This window comes from Aquarana catesbeiana, linkage group LG05, assembly GCF_042186555.1.
Source record: "Aquarana catesbeiana isolate 2022-GZ linkage group LG05, ASM4218655v1, whole genome shotgun sequence".
In the NCBI taxonomy this organism is placed as follows: domain Eukaryota; kingdom Metazoa; phylum Chordata; class Amphibia; order Anura; family Ranidae; genus Aquarana; species Aquarana catesbeiana.
Genome location: NC_133328.1, coordinates 235714921 through 235732408, shown reverse-complemented (window position 1 = coordinate 235732408; position 17488 = coordinate 235714921). Strand labels below are relative to the sequence as shown.

Here is a 17488-nt window from a genome sequence, read left to right as displayed (position 1 = left end):
CTGCTATAGAGGTACTCTTGATGAAAGCAAGAATTGGCCTTGCTGTAAAAAATTGCAATGATATGCACCTGTCAAACAGGTGCAGAAAAACTGGTCTTTGGGTGTCGGTGGCGCCTTCCCACCGTACCCTATAGAGGTATTTGTGATGAAAGCAAGAATTAGCCTTGCTGTAAAAAATTGTTTTGATATGCACCTGTCAAACAGGTGCAGAAAAATTGGCCTTTGGGTGTCAGTGGCACCTTCCCATCGTAACCCTATAGAGGTATTTGTGATGAAAGCAAGAATTGGCCTTGCTGTAAAAAATTGCAATGATATGCACCTGTCAAACAGGTGTAGAAAAATTACTCTTTGGGTGTTGTGTGTGCCTTCCCACTATAACCCTATAGAGGTGCTCTTAATGAAGGCAAAAAAATTTGCAATGATATGCACCTGTCAAAAAGGTGCTGAAAAATTGGTCTTTGGGTGTTAATTGGGCCCATGAAACCTATACCAAAAACATTCTTCCAGGTGAAATGATTGAACACCCTCAAAGCTAGGCAGCCTCGAAGTCCTGCAAAGATTCCACATCCCAAAAAGACTTAGTCAGTGACATCGGCATTAAGGGCTTCATGGCTGGTAATCCGGGACTGTTTCATTTTTTATAAAAGTCAAACGGTCCACAAAGTCTGTGGACAGACACATTCTATTACAAGCAACAAAACCTCCTGCAGCACTGAATGCCCTTTCTGAAAGCACACTGGATGCAGGGCAGCCCATCAACTCAATAGCATACTGGGCAAGTTCTGGCCAGTGGTCTATTCTGATGACACAGTTAGTCAGTGGATTGTCAGCTGGAAAGCTCTCCATCTCTATTTTGGTCCGAGGTTATCGTTCACCGTGTGATGCAGATGCTGCCGATGGGATATGGAAGCTGACAGCCCTGGGCGGCGAGGACTAAAAAATTCTGAAATGCCTCACTTAGGCGGATGCCTTCTCCAATGCTCCTCTCTTGACCAACAGAAGACTCAAAACAATGTTTTCCATGACACTGTAACCTACTGGAGTCAGGAAAAACGTTCAATAAAATCCTCTTTAATGTGTCCTCAAGAGATTTTATCTTCTGCACTCTGTGGGGACAGGATGAGTTCTGAGACCTTCCCCTTATAACGGTGGTCAAGGAGGGTTGCCAACCAGTAGTCATGCTTCTCCTTGATGCCACATATTCTTGGGTCCTTTTGCAGGCTTTGAAGCATGAGGTTGCCCATGTGCCTCAAATTTGCTGAGGCTTGAGAAGCAGACTCCTCAGGGTCACTCAGGATGACAGCATCTGGAACTTCCTCCTCCCAGCCACGTACTACTCCCAGGGATCCTGGGGTTGGAAAGCCATCGCTTACAAATTGACGCATGTCTTCCTCTTCTTCGAAGCCTATGTAAGTGCCAGAATCCTCCTCTCATCCTCCTCCCCTCTCTCCTCCTGTGTATCCTGTGACATAGGAATGATAGTGTCTGGATAAAGTGGGCCTTGGGAGGAAAGGAAGTTCTCCTTTTCCACCTGCTGCTCTGCCTCCAGTGCCCTGTCCATAATGCCATGCAGAGTCTGCTCCAGCAGGAACACAACAGGGATTGTGTCACTGATTCATGCACGGTCACAGCTCGCCATCCTTGTGGCCTCCTCAAATGGTGATAATAAAGTGCATGCATCCTTAATGATAAGCCATAGGCGTGGGGAAAAAAGCAGAAGCAGGACTGAGCCTGTCGACGTGCCATATTCGCACAGGTACTCGTTGACGGCCCTTTGCTGCATGTATAGCCACTGCAGCATTGACAAAGTTGAGTTCCACCTGGTGGGCATGTCACAAATCACGCGGTTTATGGGCAGGTGGAATTCCTGCTGACTTTCAGCCAACCGAGCACAGGCTGTGTATGACTACCTGAAATAGCTACAGACTCTTCTGGCCTGCTTTAGTACATCTTGAAACCCTGGGTAAGTACTTAGGAAACGCTGCACCACCAAATTGAGGACATGTGCCAGGCATGGCACATGTGTCAGCTTTCCCTGTCTAAGAGTGGACAGGAGGTTTGAGCCATTATTGCACACCACCATTCCTGGCTCCAGCTGGCGTGGTGTGAACTACCACTGGGCCTGTCCCTGCAGAGCGGCAAGAATCTCTGCTCCGGTGTGGTTCCTGTCCCCTAAGCACACCAGCTGAAGCACTGCATGGCACCTTTTAGCCTGACTTTGGGAATAGCCCTTTGAACGCTTAGGGGGTACCTGATGTTCAAAGGACAATTCTGCAGAGGAGGGCATGGAGGTGGCGGAGGAGGTGGGGGTCTGGCATCATCACAACCAGTTGTATAGAGACGTGGGGGTACAGCAAGCTGCAGCACCGTGCCCTGTCCTGAATCCTTTCGAGTTGCAAGCAGTGTTACCCAGTGTGCTGTGATTGAAATATATCGTTCCTGGCCATGCTTGCTAGACCACGTGTCAGCAGTAAGGTGGATTTTACGGCTGACTGCCTCACCTAACGATGCCAGAACATTCCCTTCCATGTGATGGTAGGGAGATGGAACGGCCTTACGTGCAAAGTAGTAGAGACTGGGAACCCGTCATTGTGATACAGCACATTGTGCGAATTCACGGAAGGGGGCAGAATCCACCAGGCTGAAAGGCAGAAATTGGAGGGCCAACAGCTTTGACAAGCTTGCATTTAGACATTGGGCATGTGGGTGGCAGGGACTGTATTTTTTTTTTGTGCTGCAGCAGATGGGGCAGAGAAATTTGCTGGCTATAGTCTACAGCTGTGGTGTGCTGCTGGCAGATGTGCTGCTATGACCGGGACACCCTGTGCTATACCATCATCCTTGTCAGTAGAGGCTGCTGAGAGGTAATGACTCGGTATAGCAGGAGCAGACTGAAGTGGGTAAGGAGGAGGAGGGACAGATTTGTGCCCCTTTTGGTGGTTGGACGTTAAATGCCTTGTTAAGCATGTGGTATCCAAATGGCTGGTGTTTTTGCCACGTTTGATGTGCCTGAGACACAGTTTGCAGATAGCAACAGTGCGATCTGCTGCAGATGTGCTGAAAAAAGGCCCAGACAGCTGAGCTTTGGGTAGTGGGCCGGAGATAACAGCTGCAGAATGTGATGGAATAGGGTGGCTGCTCTCTACTCTTTCTTGATGTCGGCCTCCTTTGGGTTGTGCCGCCTCACCTTCAGTTTCCTCCTCTGCTCTATCTGGCATCCAAATCGCACCAGTGACCTTATCATCATCATCATCAGCTCCATCTCCTCCATCTTCATCATCATCATTACCACTGGAGACAACTTGGCAATACGCTGCAGTTGGGGGAGCATGAATGGTAATTTGTCTACCAGTGTTCTCCCCTCTCTCTAGACTCATGTTCCTGTCATCCTCAACCTCAGAACCAACTTCTGTATCCAGTAATGGCTGAGCATCATCAAGGAGCAAGTGGTTGACGCTGTGGTCAAATAACTCAGCTGACTCCTCCATGGCTGATGTTGGGGCTATGGCAGGAATAGATGTGGACAAGGAAGCAGGTTTCTCCACTCTGGCAATTGCAGGGGACTGCACACTTGCCTCTGCTTGCATGACAGGGGATGAGGAGAATGAAGAAGGTTTAGTAAGCCAGTCCAACACCTCCTCTGCATGCTATGACTGGATAGCACAGGCAAACTCACTAAACAGAGGAAATGATACCCTGCCTGAGGACTGATCACCACATCCACCTTTGCCTGTGGACACATTCGTTGCTGGCCCCCTCACAGTGCCAAGGGAACGTCTGCCTCCCCATGTCGTCCTCCCAGACATTATTGGGAGGGAGGGGACGGTGCTTATAAGCAAATGTAAAGAAGAAGTGGAAATCTGTACTTAGATGCACTTTGATCAATGTAAAGTGGTGTTTGGTGCACTTTAATTCGAGTGCTCACACTTCAAAGACACACTCCACGGATACACTATAATATACTGTAACATAATGCGCCAAATGTACAGTGACGCACAGGTAACTATATGGCGGTAAACTGGCAGTAACGCACACAAAACTATATGGCATTAAACTGTCAGTAACGCACACAGAAGTAAATGGTGTTAAACTTGCAGTAATGCACAAAAACTATATGGTGTTAAACTGGCATTAATGCACACAGAAGTAAATGGTGGTAAACTGGCAGTAATGCACACAGAACTATATGGCGTTAAACTGGCAGTTACACACAAAAAACGATATGGCGTTAAACTGGCAGTAACTCACACAGAAGTAAATGGCGTTATACTTGCAGTAACGCACACAGAACTATATGGCATTAAACTGGCCGTAACGCACAAAAAACTATATGGTGTTAAACTGGCAGTAACACACACAAAACTATATGTCATTATACTGTCAGTAACGCACACAGAAGTAAATGGCGTTAAACTGGCAGTAACAGAATCAAATAGACAGTGTTCAACCGTCACTACACTGACACTATCTGAACTGTCCCTACTCTAGCTATACACTAATGTAAAGATTACTGACACTGTCTCACTACACTACACTGAAACTATCTGAGCTGTCTCTACTCTACACTAATGTATGTATGAATGACATGGTCTTACTACACTACAGTGAAACTATCTGAGCTGTCCCTACTCTAGCTGCACACTATGCAAAGCTGAATGATGGCCCTCCTCACTACACTCACACTATCCCTATACTGACACTAAACTAATATTTTACACTGACAATTGAAGCAAAATAGCACAGTATAGCACACTAACTAACTAATAGCATTGAACAGAGGCCTGTTCTATCTCTCTTCATGCCAAAATCACACTGAAAATGGTTGCCATTGAAAGAATATTTTTATACTGTGGGGTGGGAATGAGCCGTGATATGATAAAGTCATGATGACAGTGTCCAATCATGACTTTGACAGTGCTCTGTGCCCTGATTGTCTGGAGCTTTCACTGCTTCAGTCAATCAGGGCTTGCAATGCCCTGTTCAGCACCACAATGCATTGTGGTCGGTTTGGGGGCCGAACAAACGGTCGAACGACCCGTTTGTTCAGATGTTCGCCGAACGACCGAACAACGAAAGTTCAAACCGAACTTATGCTCGGGCTGAACCATTCCCCATCCCTACTGGCCACATGCAGCCCCAGTTGTGGGATTGGTAGGCAGCCTCCCAGCACCTCCCCAGTGTTTATTGGCTGCTGCTGCCCTGTACTCTCCTTATCTTCTTTGTCAGTGTTAGGGTAACAAATCTGGCTACACATCCCACAGCTTTTGTATTGATCCATCACACAGGAGGGCCTTATAAAGTGCATCAGCCTGTGCCTCCAAGATTGTTGACCAAGTGTGCCTATATTGATATTCTACTGCCACAATATATTGCTTTGTGTATTCTATCCTAGTAACTGTAGAATTGCTTGCCATAATGGAAGATGGGCTTCTAAATGATACATTTGCATGTTTAAACTCTAACTGGAGTGTTTGCATCTGAACCTTACACCACCAATTTTTGTGGTGAACAGTCATGTGTCGCCTCATGCATGTGCATACCTCCCATTTATTTTAAATGGGAACAAGGGACACACCTCCTGCCATGCACCCTTAAAGGTGATTTATGCAAAAAAAATTGTTAAACCCACCAGTGCTTTTTTTATCACTATTATTCCTTAATACTGGCTTTTGAATTGTACAAATGCAGCAATATAGAAATTGGATAAAAGGTTTAGCATTGGGAAACACTTTTTGAAAGATACAAAGTGCATTTTATATACAACTATATAGATCAGACCAAAATGAGGGACAAATGAGGAGGAAAGAGGGACAGAGGGACTTTGCTCAAAATCAGGGACAGTTGGGAGCTATGCATGTGGTACCCAAATGACTGGTACATTTACCATGCTTGATACGCTGGAGACAGAGGCTGCAAAACAGTATGGTAATTTCCTTTGCTACAATCTCTGGCACCTAGGTACAGTCTGTTACTTAAGCAACCTCATTTGGCAGTAAGCTGCAACGGCAGGAACATTAATGGAAATTGCCTTTTCCTGCCTATTGTCCCCTCCCCCTATGCTCCCGATGTTCACTTCCTTAGCAGCAAATACATTTTTTTCTTTTACATCCTTGTGCAAAAAGTTAGTGTGCTGAAATAATTCAGCCAACTCCTCCATGCCAGTTTTCTTGGCAACAGTAGGATAAGAAGGAAATAGGAAGGAAGAAAAGTGCACTCAGAGGAGGATTAGGAGAATGAAGGCTTTGTTATCCACTCCACTCCACCACCCCCTCCACTTGCTCTGTTTAGCATGCCCAATTTCAGAAGGAAAAGGCAGATGTGCCCTGTCTTTCAATAACCTTACAATGGCTTTGTCCTGCAGATGCAGAACCTGCATGCCTAATTGCATCAGAAGAACCTCTGCCTCTTACTTTAGGCCTCCCAGACAAGATGAATAGATGGGATTGCCTAACTTTTTTTTTAGTATCTATGGCAATAGAAGGATTAGGGATGTGGTGATTTGGTGCACTAAACTATACTGCACTAGTGCTGCAAACAAAGGTCAACTTTGATGAAAACTGTAGGTGAACAAGTATAAACCGCCCAGACCCGTCCTACCACCACTGCGCTCTAAATGGTGATTTAATTATATCTCACTAAAAAGTGAAAGATAAGGAGAGTGCTCGGATGACATAACGGTGGATAACATTGTTCGCTTATTAACCCCCATAAGAGTGGGTTGAGGCTTTTTCTGGCCAAATACGAGAGTGGGAGGCCTTAACAGCTGGTGAGTTTGAAATTCGCAAGGGAGTGGAATCATGTCACTGAGGTGTGGTGGACATTTGGATTGCAGCACTGTGGAGTGGAGACACCCTCACTTTTGGAATTTCCTTCCCATTTTTCACATCATATGTTTAGAGCTGGTATCACGATACCAGTTTACACATTCATCACAAGGTGTTAATAGTATTGACTTCTCACTCATTTTGCATCTTTAGTTATTTTTGTGTTATATTATCGCTGTTTATTCATGTACCTGGTTTTGGTGTCATACTTTACCAGGGATTTTATATATTACTTTATATATTTCTTTATATATATATTTTTACGTGTGCAATTTTACACTACACCAGTAGTGGATGTAGATTTGTTTGGTCACTTGAAACACATTTATTTTTATCCATTCTATTGCATTCATCATTATTTTAGTATTTTTTAATGCACTCGTAGTACACTCCACGTCACCTTTATGTCATCTTTTGTCTCATTCCCACAATTAGTGGGGCTAGCGCCACTATTTCATCTCTATTCTAGGGTTAGATTCAGATTTTTATTTACAGTTTTAAAGTGGCAGCTTTTCATTTTTATCTCTCACTATTTAGTGAGATATAGTTAAATCACCATTTAGAGCGCAGTGGTGGTAGGACGGGTCTGGGCGGTTTATACTTGTTCACCTACAGTTTTCATCATTCTTTGAGTTTAACCATCTGCAGCTATGGAAGTCATCAATTTTTTGTCGAGGAGACAAATTAATCCTGACAATGTGTTTTCAAATATCCAAGAAATGACTGAGTGTGAGGAAGATACCCTAGGTCTATTAAAGAATTTAGATCATTTGCTTGAAAAACAGCTGAAGACCTGGTGGGATGTGTTCACTTTTGAACACTATCTTAAAGAAAAACTCATTTTTAGAAGTTTGAGGTGGGAGGTTCCCCCTCAGGATGGGCTCGCTGACCCTTCTTTTATGAATGAATGGTTGGAATTTTTTAATAAAGTGGGCATGGAGCTTCAGGATCTTGTTTTAACTAGAAAGCAGTTCAAACTAGCTAAAATTAATGAACAGATTAACGATATAGAAAGAAAATTAGAACCCATTAAAGAGACCAATTCCATTATAGAATTCAATAACAACATGAAGAAAAAACTGGAAAAATTAGATTGTGAGGTACAAAAGAAGAAAGTTAAAAAATATATTAGAGACTCTTCAGATTTTAAAAACAACAAAATTTATTTATGGCAGAATTCCATTTCAGGGGTGAATAAGTCCACTGAGCACAGTAAAGAGGATTCAGTCCCCAATTCCTCACTAGTGAACCAACAAGAGAAACCTTCGGGTGTTAGGAGTGGGAAGGGTAAAGTTGAGCAGAACACACCGGGACATACCCGTGGAGCCTCACGGCCGCAACACGGGGGTGGCCACCATTATGGAGGTCATCAACAAGGGGAGGGATACCACTCACAAAGGCCCCTGAATGGAGCCAGGGGTGGATATCGACAACAATACAACCAATATCCTCCACCGCGCCCGTTGCAACAACATAGAACTAACCAGCCTGCTAATTATAACACCTACCATTACCCCCACTCCACCCCATGATTATTATTCAGATATGGGAAACCAGATTCCAAATCACAACAGATACGCACCCTTGATGGATTATGACCCCAATGGGCACTATTATAATAATCCAAAATCGGGGCCGGCACCTTTTTTAGGACATCGAGGGAGGAGGGGGAGGGGTGGGGGTGACCCCCAGAGGGAACACCCGCCCATTCAACAACAAGGGTGGAGGGAGGAATGGAACAGACCAATACCAAAACAGAGATCCTATACCGTTCCCAAGAGAAGAAGGGGTTGCAGAGCAGGGAGACGCAAACAACCCAAGAAAGAGAATGAGGGACACTTGAAGGATGGGATCTTTAATTTAAGTAAGGTACAACTCAATAACAATTAATTAAATATATTAAATTTAGGGCTGAAATGTGCACCAAGGAAACCTATTAACAAATTTGAGGTATATATAGATACCCATAAATTTATCCGTACTTTGAATATTAAAAAACACTTTCTTAGTCACCCTGTTGCCCCGATAGGGGGAGCTAGTACCAACTCTACCAGATTAGACACGGGTTTGAAGAACAAATCATTATTCAATCCCCAAAACTCTAATAACCATTTCATTGAGGTGTTCAAGAATTTAGTCCTGGGTGATATAGAACGATTGAACCCAATCAAAAGGGTCAATCCTGACTATATCATAAATGGTATCAAATCATTAGAAGAGAGGAATTGCATCATCATCCAGCCAGCGGATAAGGGGGGAGGGGTGGTTATTCTTGAGAAAATTTTTTATCATAACCAATTGTTGGAGATGTTGAGCGATCAAACCACCTATTGTAGATTACCGTCAGATCCTACAAATAACTATAAAACGCAACTAAGCGCTTTGGTGGAGTGGGGGCATGGCATTAATGCTTTGAGCTCTAAGGAAAGATGTTATTTGGTCCCCAGTTCATGTCGGATTCCAATAATTTATACTCTGCCCAAAATTCATTAAAGACATCAGCTTGCCACCAGCACGCCCTGTTGTGAATGGGATACAGTCAGATTGGGGGAATTTTTAGATAAGTTCCTCCAACCAAGCATGAAGGCTACTAAAGCGTATCTGAAGGATACAACTGACCTACTCCTATCTCTACAGGAGGTCAGGTTAAATCCATCCTCTGACTCATACCTGGTAACGGCCGATATGGCCTCACTTTATACTATCATCCAGCATGAGCATGAGGATGTGGCACTGGCAGTCAATTGGGCGCTCAGTAAGAGAGATGACATCCCACACATGCAGAAGGTCTTTGTTGGTCATGCCTTAGACTTCTGCATGACAAACAATTACTTTTGGTATGATGGACATTTTTTTTCACAGAAAGTTGGCGTGGCGATGGGAGCTAAATATGCTCCCAGCCTTGCCAACCTCTTTTTGGCAGAATGGGAGGACAGACAAGTATTCAGTAGCAGACCATCTCAGCTGCTTTTCTACCACAGGTTCATAGATGACCTCCTGTTCATTTGAGAGGGGTCAAGGGAATAGATTTTGTGACACGTTTGAACAACAGCTCCAACAGTATTCAATTAGATTATGTCATCAGTAATACTATGGTCAATTTTCTAGATGTAACCATAGTCAAGACTAACAACATGTTAAGTACAAAAGTTTTTTCAAGACCACAGACCGAAATAGTTATCTGTCTATCAGGAGTGGGCACCATCCTGCCTGGATAAAAAACATACCGAAAGGACAAATGCTTCGGGTCCGACGTAATTGTTCGGATCTGAATACATATATTTCTCAAGCAAATGTACTTAAGGAGAGATTTCTCCAAAAAGGTTATGATAAAAACACGATGAATGATATTTTCCAGGAAGTAGCAAATACTCCTAGAGAACAGTGTTTGAAGGGCAAGGATACTGGACCACCAACGAGTCAACATCAGTTGGGGTTCATTTTGAACTTCCATCATCAGAATAGAGATGTTGAAATGATTTTTAAAAAACACTGGCACATTCTGTGTAGAGATTTGGGGAGGTCCTGCCCAACCACCCTAAATTCATATATAGACGGGCACCGAACTTTGGCCATAGGGTTGTTAAGAACATTTTAAATCAACCAGACCATCAAACCATTAGAACTGATCTACAGGGGTTTTATGCATGTAGAAAGTGCATCTGCTGTAGAACAGTGCGGGTGATTAATAGAGGTACGACTCAAATCACTAATGCTGAGGATGAAACGTTTAAGATCAGGGATTTCATCACGTGCAATTCCTCCTTTGTAGTGTATCTCTTGTGGTGTCCGTGTGGATTGTTCTATGTGGGACGCACCAAGAGACTACTGAAGGTGCGGATTGCTGAGCATTTAGCAAACATCAAAAAAGGTTTTCAATATCACAGTGTGTCTCTCCATTTCAAGGAGAAGCACAACCAGGACCCAAGTCTTTTACAATTTTGTGGCCTTGATGTGGTTCATCAATCCTGGAGAGGTTCCAATCGGGTTAGGGATCTCTCCCAGAGAGAAATCTGATGGATCTTCCTCCTCAAGAGTTTATTCTCTAGAGGAAGGAACATTGAACTGGATTTGAACTGTTTCATTAGCAATTTTTAGTCAGTTATCACTCATTTTAATGTTTTAGTTTTTTCTTTTGGGGACTTTACATAGGTATATGAGGATTAGACTCATACCCTCAGTTACATTGTAACCGGGGAGAAAGTCCACTTGGAGATTTGTAATGATTTAATTTTAATTTCATTAGATTCACAATCCATTAGATTATTGTTCATTTATTTTGATCAGTTTAGATCCAGTGTCTCAGTTGCATCTGGATTTATTATGAATTGATTCCATACTGAAATGTTTATTTATTATTTATTATTTTTTTTTTTATGTTCACTTGTATGTTTTCCTAATTATGATTAATAATTGTATCACATGCATCAGTACTGAGAGCCATGTAGGTTCCATTTCTTTTTAAGTGTCATAATGAATACACTTATATCCATCTACTTGAGGTTCATGAGGAGTTAGCCTGTGTTATTACGGACACGGGGACACAGGAAGTGTGTAGATGCAGAGCGATTGGTGCCCGCCCACGGAACTGTCAATTTGCATAAATCTATGATTGCCTTGCCGGGTAGCCAACCCCATGACTAAGTCCCAGTGACGAAACATGTCGGGGCATGGCTACACGGCAATCCTACACGTGTGTTAGAGGAAGGAGTGATGGGCACAGAGCGAGGGTTAGTGGAGGAGCACGGAGGACCGTCTGCTGCAGGCTGGTGAGACGATCATCGGTGCTCATGCTCCCTGGGTCTGCTGTGGCCGTGTGTTGCTGAGTCTATGTTTGCTGCATGTTTTGCTGTGATGTTATCTGGCTGCTATGAATCGATCTGCCCATTGATTTTATCTACCATGTGAGTGTATTAGCGTTTGTTTTAGTTTTGAATAAATCCTTTTTAAACGGTATTACACTATTGGAGCATTTGTTTTCATCTCTTATGTGAAATACCATCCCAAGGAGAGTGCTCGGATGACATAGTGGTGGATAACATTGTTCACTTATTATCCCCCATAAGAGTGGGTTAAGGCTTTTTCCGGCCAAACACGAGAGTGGGAGGCCTTAACAGCTGGTGAGTTTGAAATTCACAAGGGAGTGGAATCACGTCACTGAGGTGTCGTGGACATTTGGATTGCAGCACTGTGGAGTGGAGACACCCTCACTTTTGGAATTTCCTTCCCATTTTTCACATCATATGTGGACTTTCATTTTGCACTTTTTACTATTTTACATTTAGACCCATACTGGTTTTTTTTTTTGTTTCAGTTTTTTTCCTTCATTTTTGTAGCCTGTTTTTTTTTGGAGGTTTTTAGAGCTGGTATCGCGATACCAGTTTACACATTCATCACGAGGTGTTAATAGTATTTACTTCTCACTCATTTTGCATCTTAATAGTTATTTTTGTGTTATATTATCACTGTTTATTCATGTACCTGGTTTTGGTTTCATACTTTACCAGGGATTTTATATATATTACTTTATATATATCTTTATATATATTTTTGCGTATGCAATTTTACACTACACCAGTAGTGGATGTAGATTTGTTTGGTCACTTGAAACGCATTTATTTTTATCCATTCTATTGCATTCATCATTATTTTAGTATTTTTTAATGCACTCGTAGTACACTCCACGTCACCAGTGTTTGTGTCATCTTTTGTCTCATTCCCACAATTAGTGGGGCTAGCGCCACTATTTCATCTCTATTCTAGGGGTAGATTCAGATTTTTATTTAAAGGTCAACTTTGCCTGTGTTAGGAACAAGTTCATAATGCCGATCCAGAAAAAATAAAAAAACAGAAAAAAACCTAGCAAAGTTATATAGAAATAAACATACCTCCCTCAAAACTGTTACTTTTATGAACTGTGAACATATAGAGTTCAGGTCAAACTCATGGTCAACCTGAACCCAAAGTTCATCCGCTACTCACAGGCTGGTAAAGTGTTAGGCCATACATTATACAGTTTTTGTGTTTTCATTCAACCAGCGGGGAGCCTAGCTGGCAGCACTGATTGTTTGGGTAAAAAAGCTCAACAGAGTGATTGTACATACATGGATCGAAATTCGTTGGGTCCCTGCTGAACATTTCAATCCATGTATGGGTGACTTTATATGGAGAGTTTTTTTTAGCGGGCATTTACATACATATACTGCAGGGCTTTTTTACCTCAGAAAATAGGTGCTGGAACTCACCCTTCCTTGCCAATGCCCCCCAACCACACCCACAACCCTACCCCAACGCGTCCACAACACCGCCCCCAGCCACGCCTTCCTTTGGAGGTGAAAATTACACAGTTTTCAATTAGTGGGTGTGATCGAGGCTCAGAACTGGGTGTCGCAGAGGGTTCAGAAAAGTGAAACACACAGAGTACAGGACTCAGGAGTATGTATTGTGCAGTGCTGAGGAGTGCATATCATACAGGGTGCAGCAAAGTTATCTTGTTCTCTCCAAGCAAAAATCCCCCACCCCTTCGAGGTAACCATCCATTACTTGCCTCTGCACAGCTCTTGGCTTTCCTCTGTGCCCCCATCCCCAGCTCAACTCTGCGCCCAACATCCACAGTTCATCTACACACCTCCCCATCCACAACTCACCTTTTCTGCCCCCATCCACAGTTTAACTCTGCACTTTTTCCACAGTTCACCTTAGCACCTCTGTCCACAACTCACCTTTGTACCCCATTAACATCTCACCTCTGCACCCCTCCATCCACAGATTACACGCCCAGTCCAACTCACCTCAGCAACCCCATCTACAGAAATCAAATTGGAAAGATTCTGTGAGCCACAATGATCTTATTAGTGCTTAATAGTGCTTGTTAGACCATACATAGTGTCTTAATTAACATAAAAAGTGCTCAATATAAAGTATCCTGCTTGTTTAAATGAAAAAAAATAATAAATGATGAAAAAAGTTCTCTTTGGCACTCTAAATAGTGTGTGCAAATAATGTCCAGCAGTGATAATAAAACAATGCGTGCGGGTGGTGTTCAGCTGTGACAACAATCCAACATCATGCCGAAGATATCCTGAGTGCTGCAAAACATGCTCCGGTGCTCCTTCGTGACCCCCTTAAGCTAATGTGCTCACCTCAGAGCGTGTGACTCAGCTTCTACCCTGAGTCCAAATACGCTTTGGAGCCACCCCTGGGCTCAGTCTCAGTGTCGGCTGCACTCCTCCAGCTGGAAACAATGTGGCTCCATACATATTAATGAAAAGGAAACTATATAGTGTAATATAGTCAAAATACTTTTATTAAAAAAAAAAAAAACTCTCCCCACACCGGGGTACCACACAGGGATATCCCCCTGATGATAACACATGATCCCTGTGTCGAAGACGCGTAGGGAAGGGGCCAGGACAGAGAGACTGACACGGACTTTACACCAGCGCTGTCCCAGCATAGCATACCGCACCAAACATCCAGTGATTTTGCATAGAAAGCCGTTATAGTATGGTGCAGTGACGCACCAGTGCCATGTGAGTACCCCAGTGTGGGGAGCGTTTTTTTTTAATAAAAGTATTTTGCACATATTACACTATATAGTTTCCTTTTCATTTATATGTTGATTAAGACACTATGTATGGTGTAACAAGCACTATCAAGCACTAATTTATTGTGTAACAAGCACTTGTTTTTTCACACCTTGTCTATTTATTCAACATTCATATTATTTGTATTTAGTATTATTGCACTAGTAAGCACAGATTTGGTTGTTATTAATTTTGTTTTTGGGGTCACCCAAGCACAGCGCATAACTTGTAAATTTAACCCCATCTACAGCTTATCCTCACAGCTTTCACCTCTGCACAATCTGCACACCCTATTCCCTGCTATCACCCCTGCACAAATCCCCCTTTCCCAGCTCTCCCCTTTGCACAAATCCCCCTCCCCATCTCTCTCACCTCTCACAAATCCCCCCCAAAGCCTTCACCTTTTCACAAATCCCCCCAGCTCTCTCACCTCTCACAACCCCCCCCCCCCAAGCTCTCACCTTTTCACAAACCCCCCCCTCCCCCCAGCTCTCTCATCTCTCACAAATACCCCCAAGCTTTCACCCTTTCACAAATCCCCCCCTCCCCCAGCTCTCTCACCTTTTCACAAATCCCCCCTCCCCCCCAGCTCTTTCACCTTATCACAAATCCCCCCTTCCCCCAGCTCTCTCACCTTTTCACAGATCCCCCCCCCCAGCTCTTCCACCTTTTCACAGACCCCCCTCACCCCAGCTCTCTCACCTTTTCACAGGTCCCCCCCCATCCCCCCAGCTCTTTCACCTTTTCACAGATCCCCCACAACTCTTCCACCTTTTCACAGACCCCCCTCCCCCCAGCTCATCCACCTTTTTACAGACCCCCCCCAGCTCTCTCAAGTTTTCACAGATTCCCCTCTCCAGCTCTCTCACCTTTTCACAGATCCTCCCCAGCCCTCTCAACTTTTCACAGATCCCCCCAGCTCTTTCACCTTTTCACAGATCCCCCCCAGCTCTTTCACCTTTTCACAGACCCTCCACCCCTCCCCCCAGCTCTGTCACAAATCCTCCCACCCCACAGAAAAAGCTCTCTCACCTTTTTACAGATTGTCCTCTTCCCCCACAGCTCCCTCTCACCTCTTGCAGAATGCAGCCATCATGGCTCTGTTAGCTGTGTCCGGGTTTTTTCTCAATACAGTGTGGTTCCTGAAGCTCTGCCTATTAGGAATGTAGAACGGAGCAGAGGAGGAGTTTCACTGCAGTTCACTCTGCTCCGAGCTACTCACAGTTGTAATAGATGGCAGGTGGAGAAAGAAGCCGCCTCCCCAAGCCCCATATTTACAAACAATGTGGGCGCTCGCAGCATCGAGTTCCAGGGCACTCGCCAGGCTGTGAACATCCAGCATCATGTGCCTACCGACACTGGCACACAGAAGCTGGTGGAGGGAGAGAGTCCTCTACCAGCTTCTGTGTTACAAGCAGGAGAGGACAGTGCTGCCAAAGGTGGCGGAATTGTGGTCCGGCAGAAAAAAGTCCTGCATATACTACACAGTCACTACACCCCATGGACTTTGCTAGCTACTTCAACATATTTAAATCGGCAAATATTAGCTCTTCATTTAATGGCTGCCTATGGATAAGTGTGATATACTTGAAATTAAAATGTACCTCCTTTTCAATATTTTATTCAACAAACATAATTTGTAGAACATTTTATTACACGCTCCTTTATCTTGTTATTTGATAGAAACTCCTTCCTCCTCCTTCCTTAATGTTTATGAATTCAGACTGCTACTGACGGTCAGATAAGCTGTTCCACTATTATAATAAGAGAAAACTTGCTTGGAAAGGGAAAGGCAAGTTTTAATAACATTATATTGCAAAAGGGCTTATATAGCATTTTACTTGCTATGCAAATTTTGAAGTTACAAATATCGGAGTTATCCTTTTACACAGGTGTTACTGCACACAGCAATCATTTTGTTCAAGTAAGCTTTTCAAATTCAATTACGGTATTCCATTCAGATTAATGTTTAGTCATGTTTGTTATGCATGTTCCTCCTGCTCCTTTTTTACTTACATAATACTGTCGTATTTAAAAATCAGTCCTAAAAGTCAGTCAGCTATTACCTTCTTGAACTTTGACGCTAGATAATAATTTAATAGAAGCATTCTTTTTTATTATATGTTATTCTTATTGCAAGATCTAATCCTCTACACCCTTTGTTTGGAAGTAAAATATTTTTATATGCATTGAAATTGATAGCCATGGTTCTCAAAGTGTAAACACTATTTGGTTCTCAAAAAATCTTTACATTAAGAATTGTATGTTTTTTTTATATTATAGGCATATTTAAACCTTACAGAAAAAGTATTACTTGATGTGGAGAAAATCCAAAAACAGAAGTCTTTTTGGGATTTTGCTGCATTGCCTTGGCCAAATGGAAGTTTTATGAAACCTAGCCATTCTTCAAAACTTGTATTTCCTGTGGATGAATTCTTGAAGATCATTGAAAAGTAAGTAAATACACAGTTCATAAAATAGTAAAATATGCATTGTAATAGGTTTTTTACAGAGAGTTGTTTTTAGTAAAATAATACAGAAATATGTACAACTTGGATGTATTGCAAAATAAAAACACCATTTGGCAAAGGAACTTTAGTATTAATACCACTGGGTAAAAGGCTAGCATTACTTATTAATAGTATTCTATGAGACATTTTTAAAACATGCAACAACAAAATCTCTTCACAATTTTACAATCAGTTAAAAATTGCTAAATTAATATACAAAAATAAAAGTGGATGGTGATAGTTAAGGATTAAGCCAAAGACTTGATTTTCTTTAAAGCAAGTTTAACCCCTTGACGCTGGTTGCACGCATATATGCGGCTGATTGGTGGGTGGGCCTTAACGCCGAACAGCTGCATATATGGGGCCCTGTTAAAACAACTTCCCGCGCTGAGCTGGCAGGTATTGGAAAGCTCCTGATGCATACTAGTGATTGGGAGCTTTCTGATCATGTGACTACTGTGACAGCCAATCATTGGCTGTCACAGTAGTCACATGATCAGAAAGCTCCCAATCGCTAGTATGCATCAGGAGCTTTCCAATAGATGCTTTAAAGGACGAGAAGGCGATC

At 43.0% G+C, this 17488-nt stretch overlaps 1 protein-coding gene across 1 annotated transcript in view; it reads left to right on the top strand.

The window, feature by feature from the left end:
• The window catches only part of LOC141145987 (uncharacterized), a 374157-nt gene that overhangs the window by 110857 nt on the left and 245812 nt on the right, over positions 1 to 17488 (top strand). The window contains exon 6 of the mRNA XM_073632772.1: positions 16694 to 16863. Within this exon, the coding sequence (XP_073488873.1) occupies positions 16694 to 16863 (170 nt within the window). The remainder of the gene's footprint in view (positions 1 to 16693; positions 16864 to 17488) is intronic.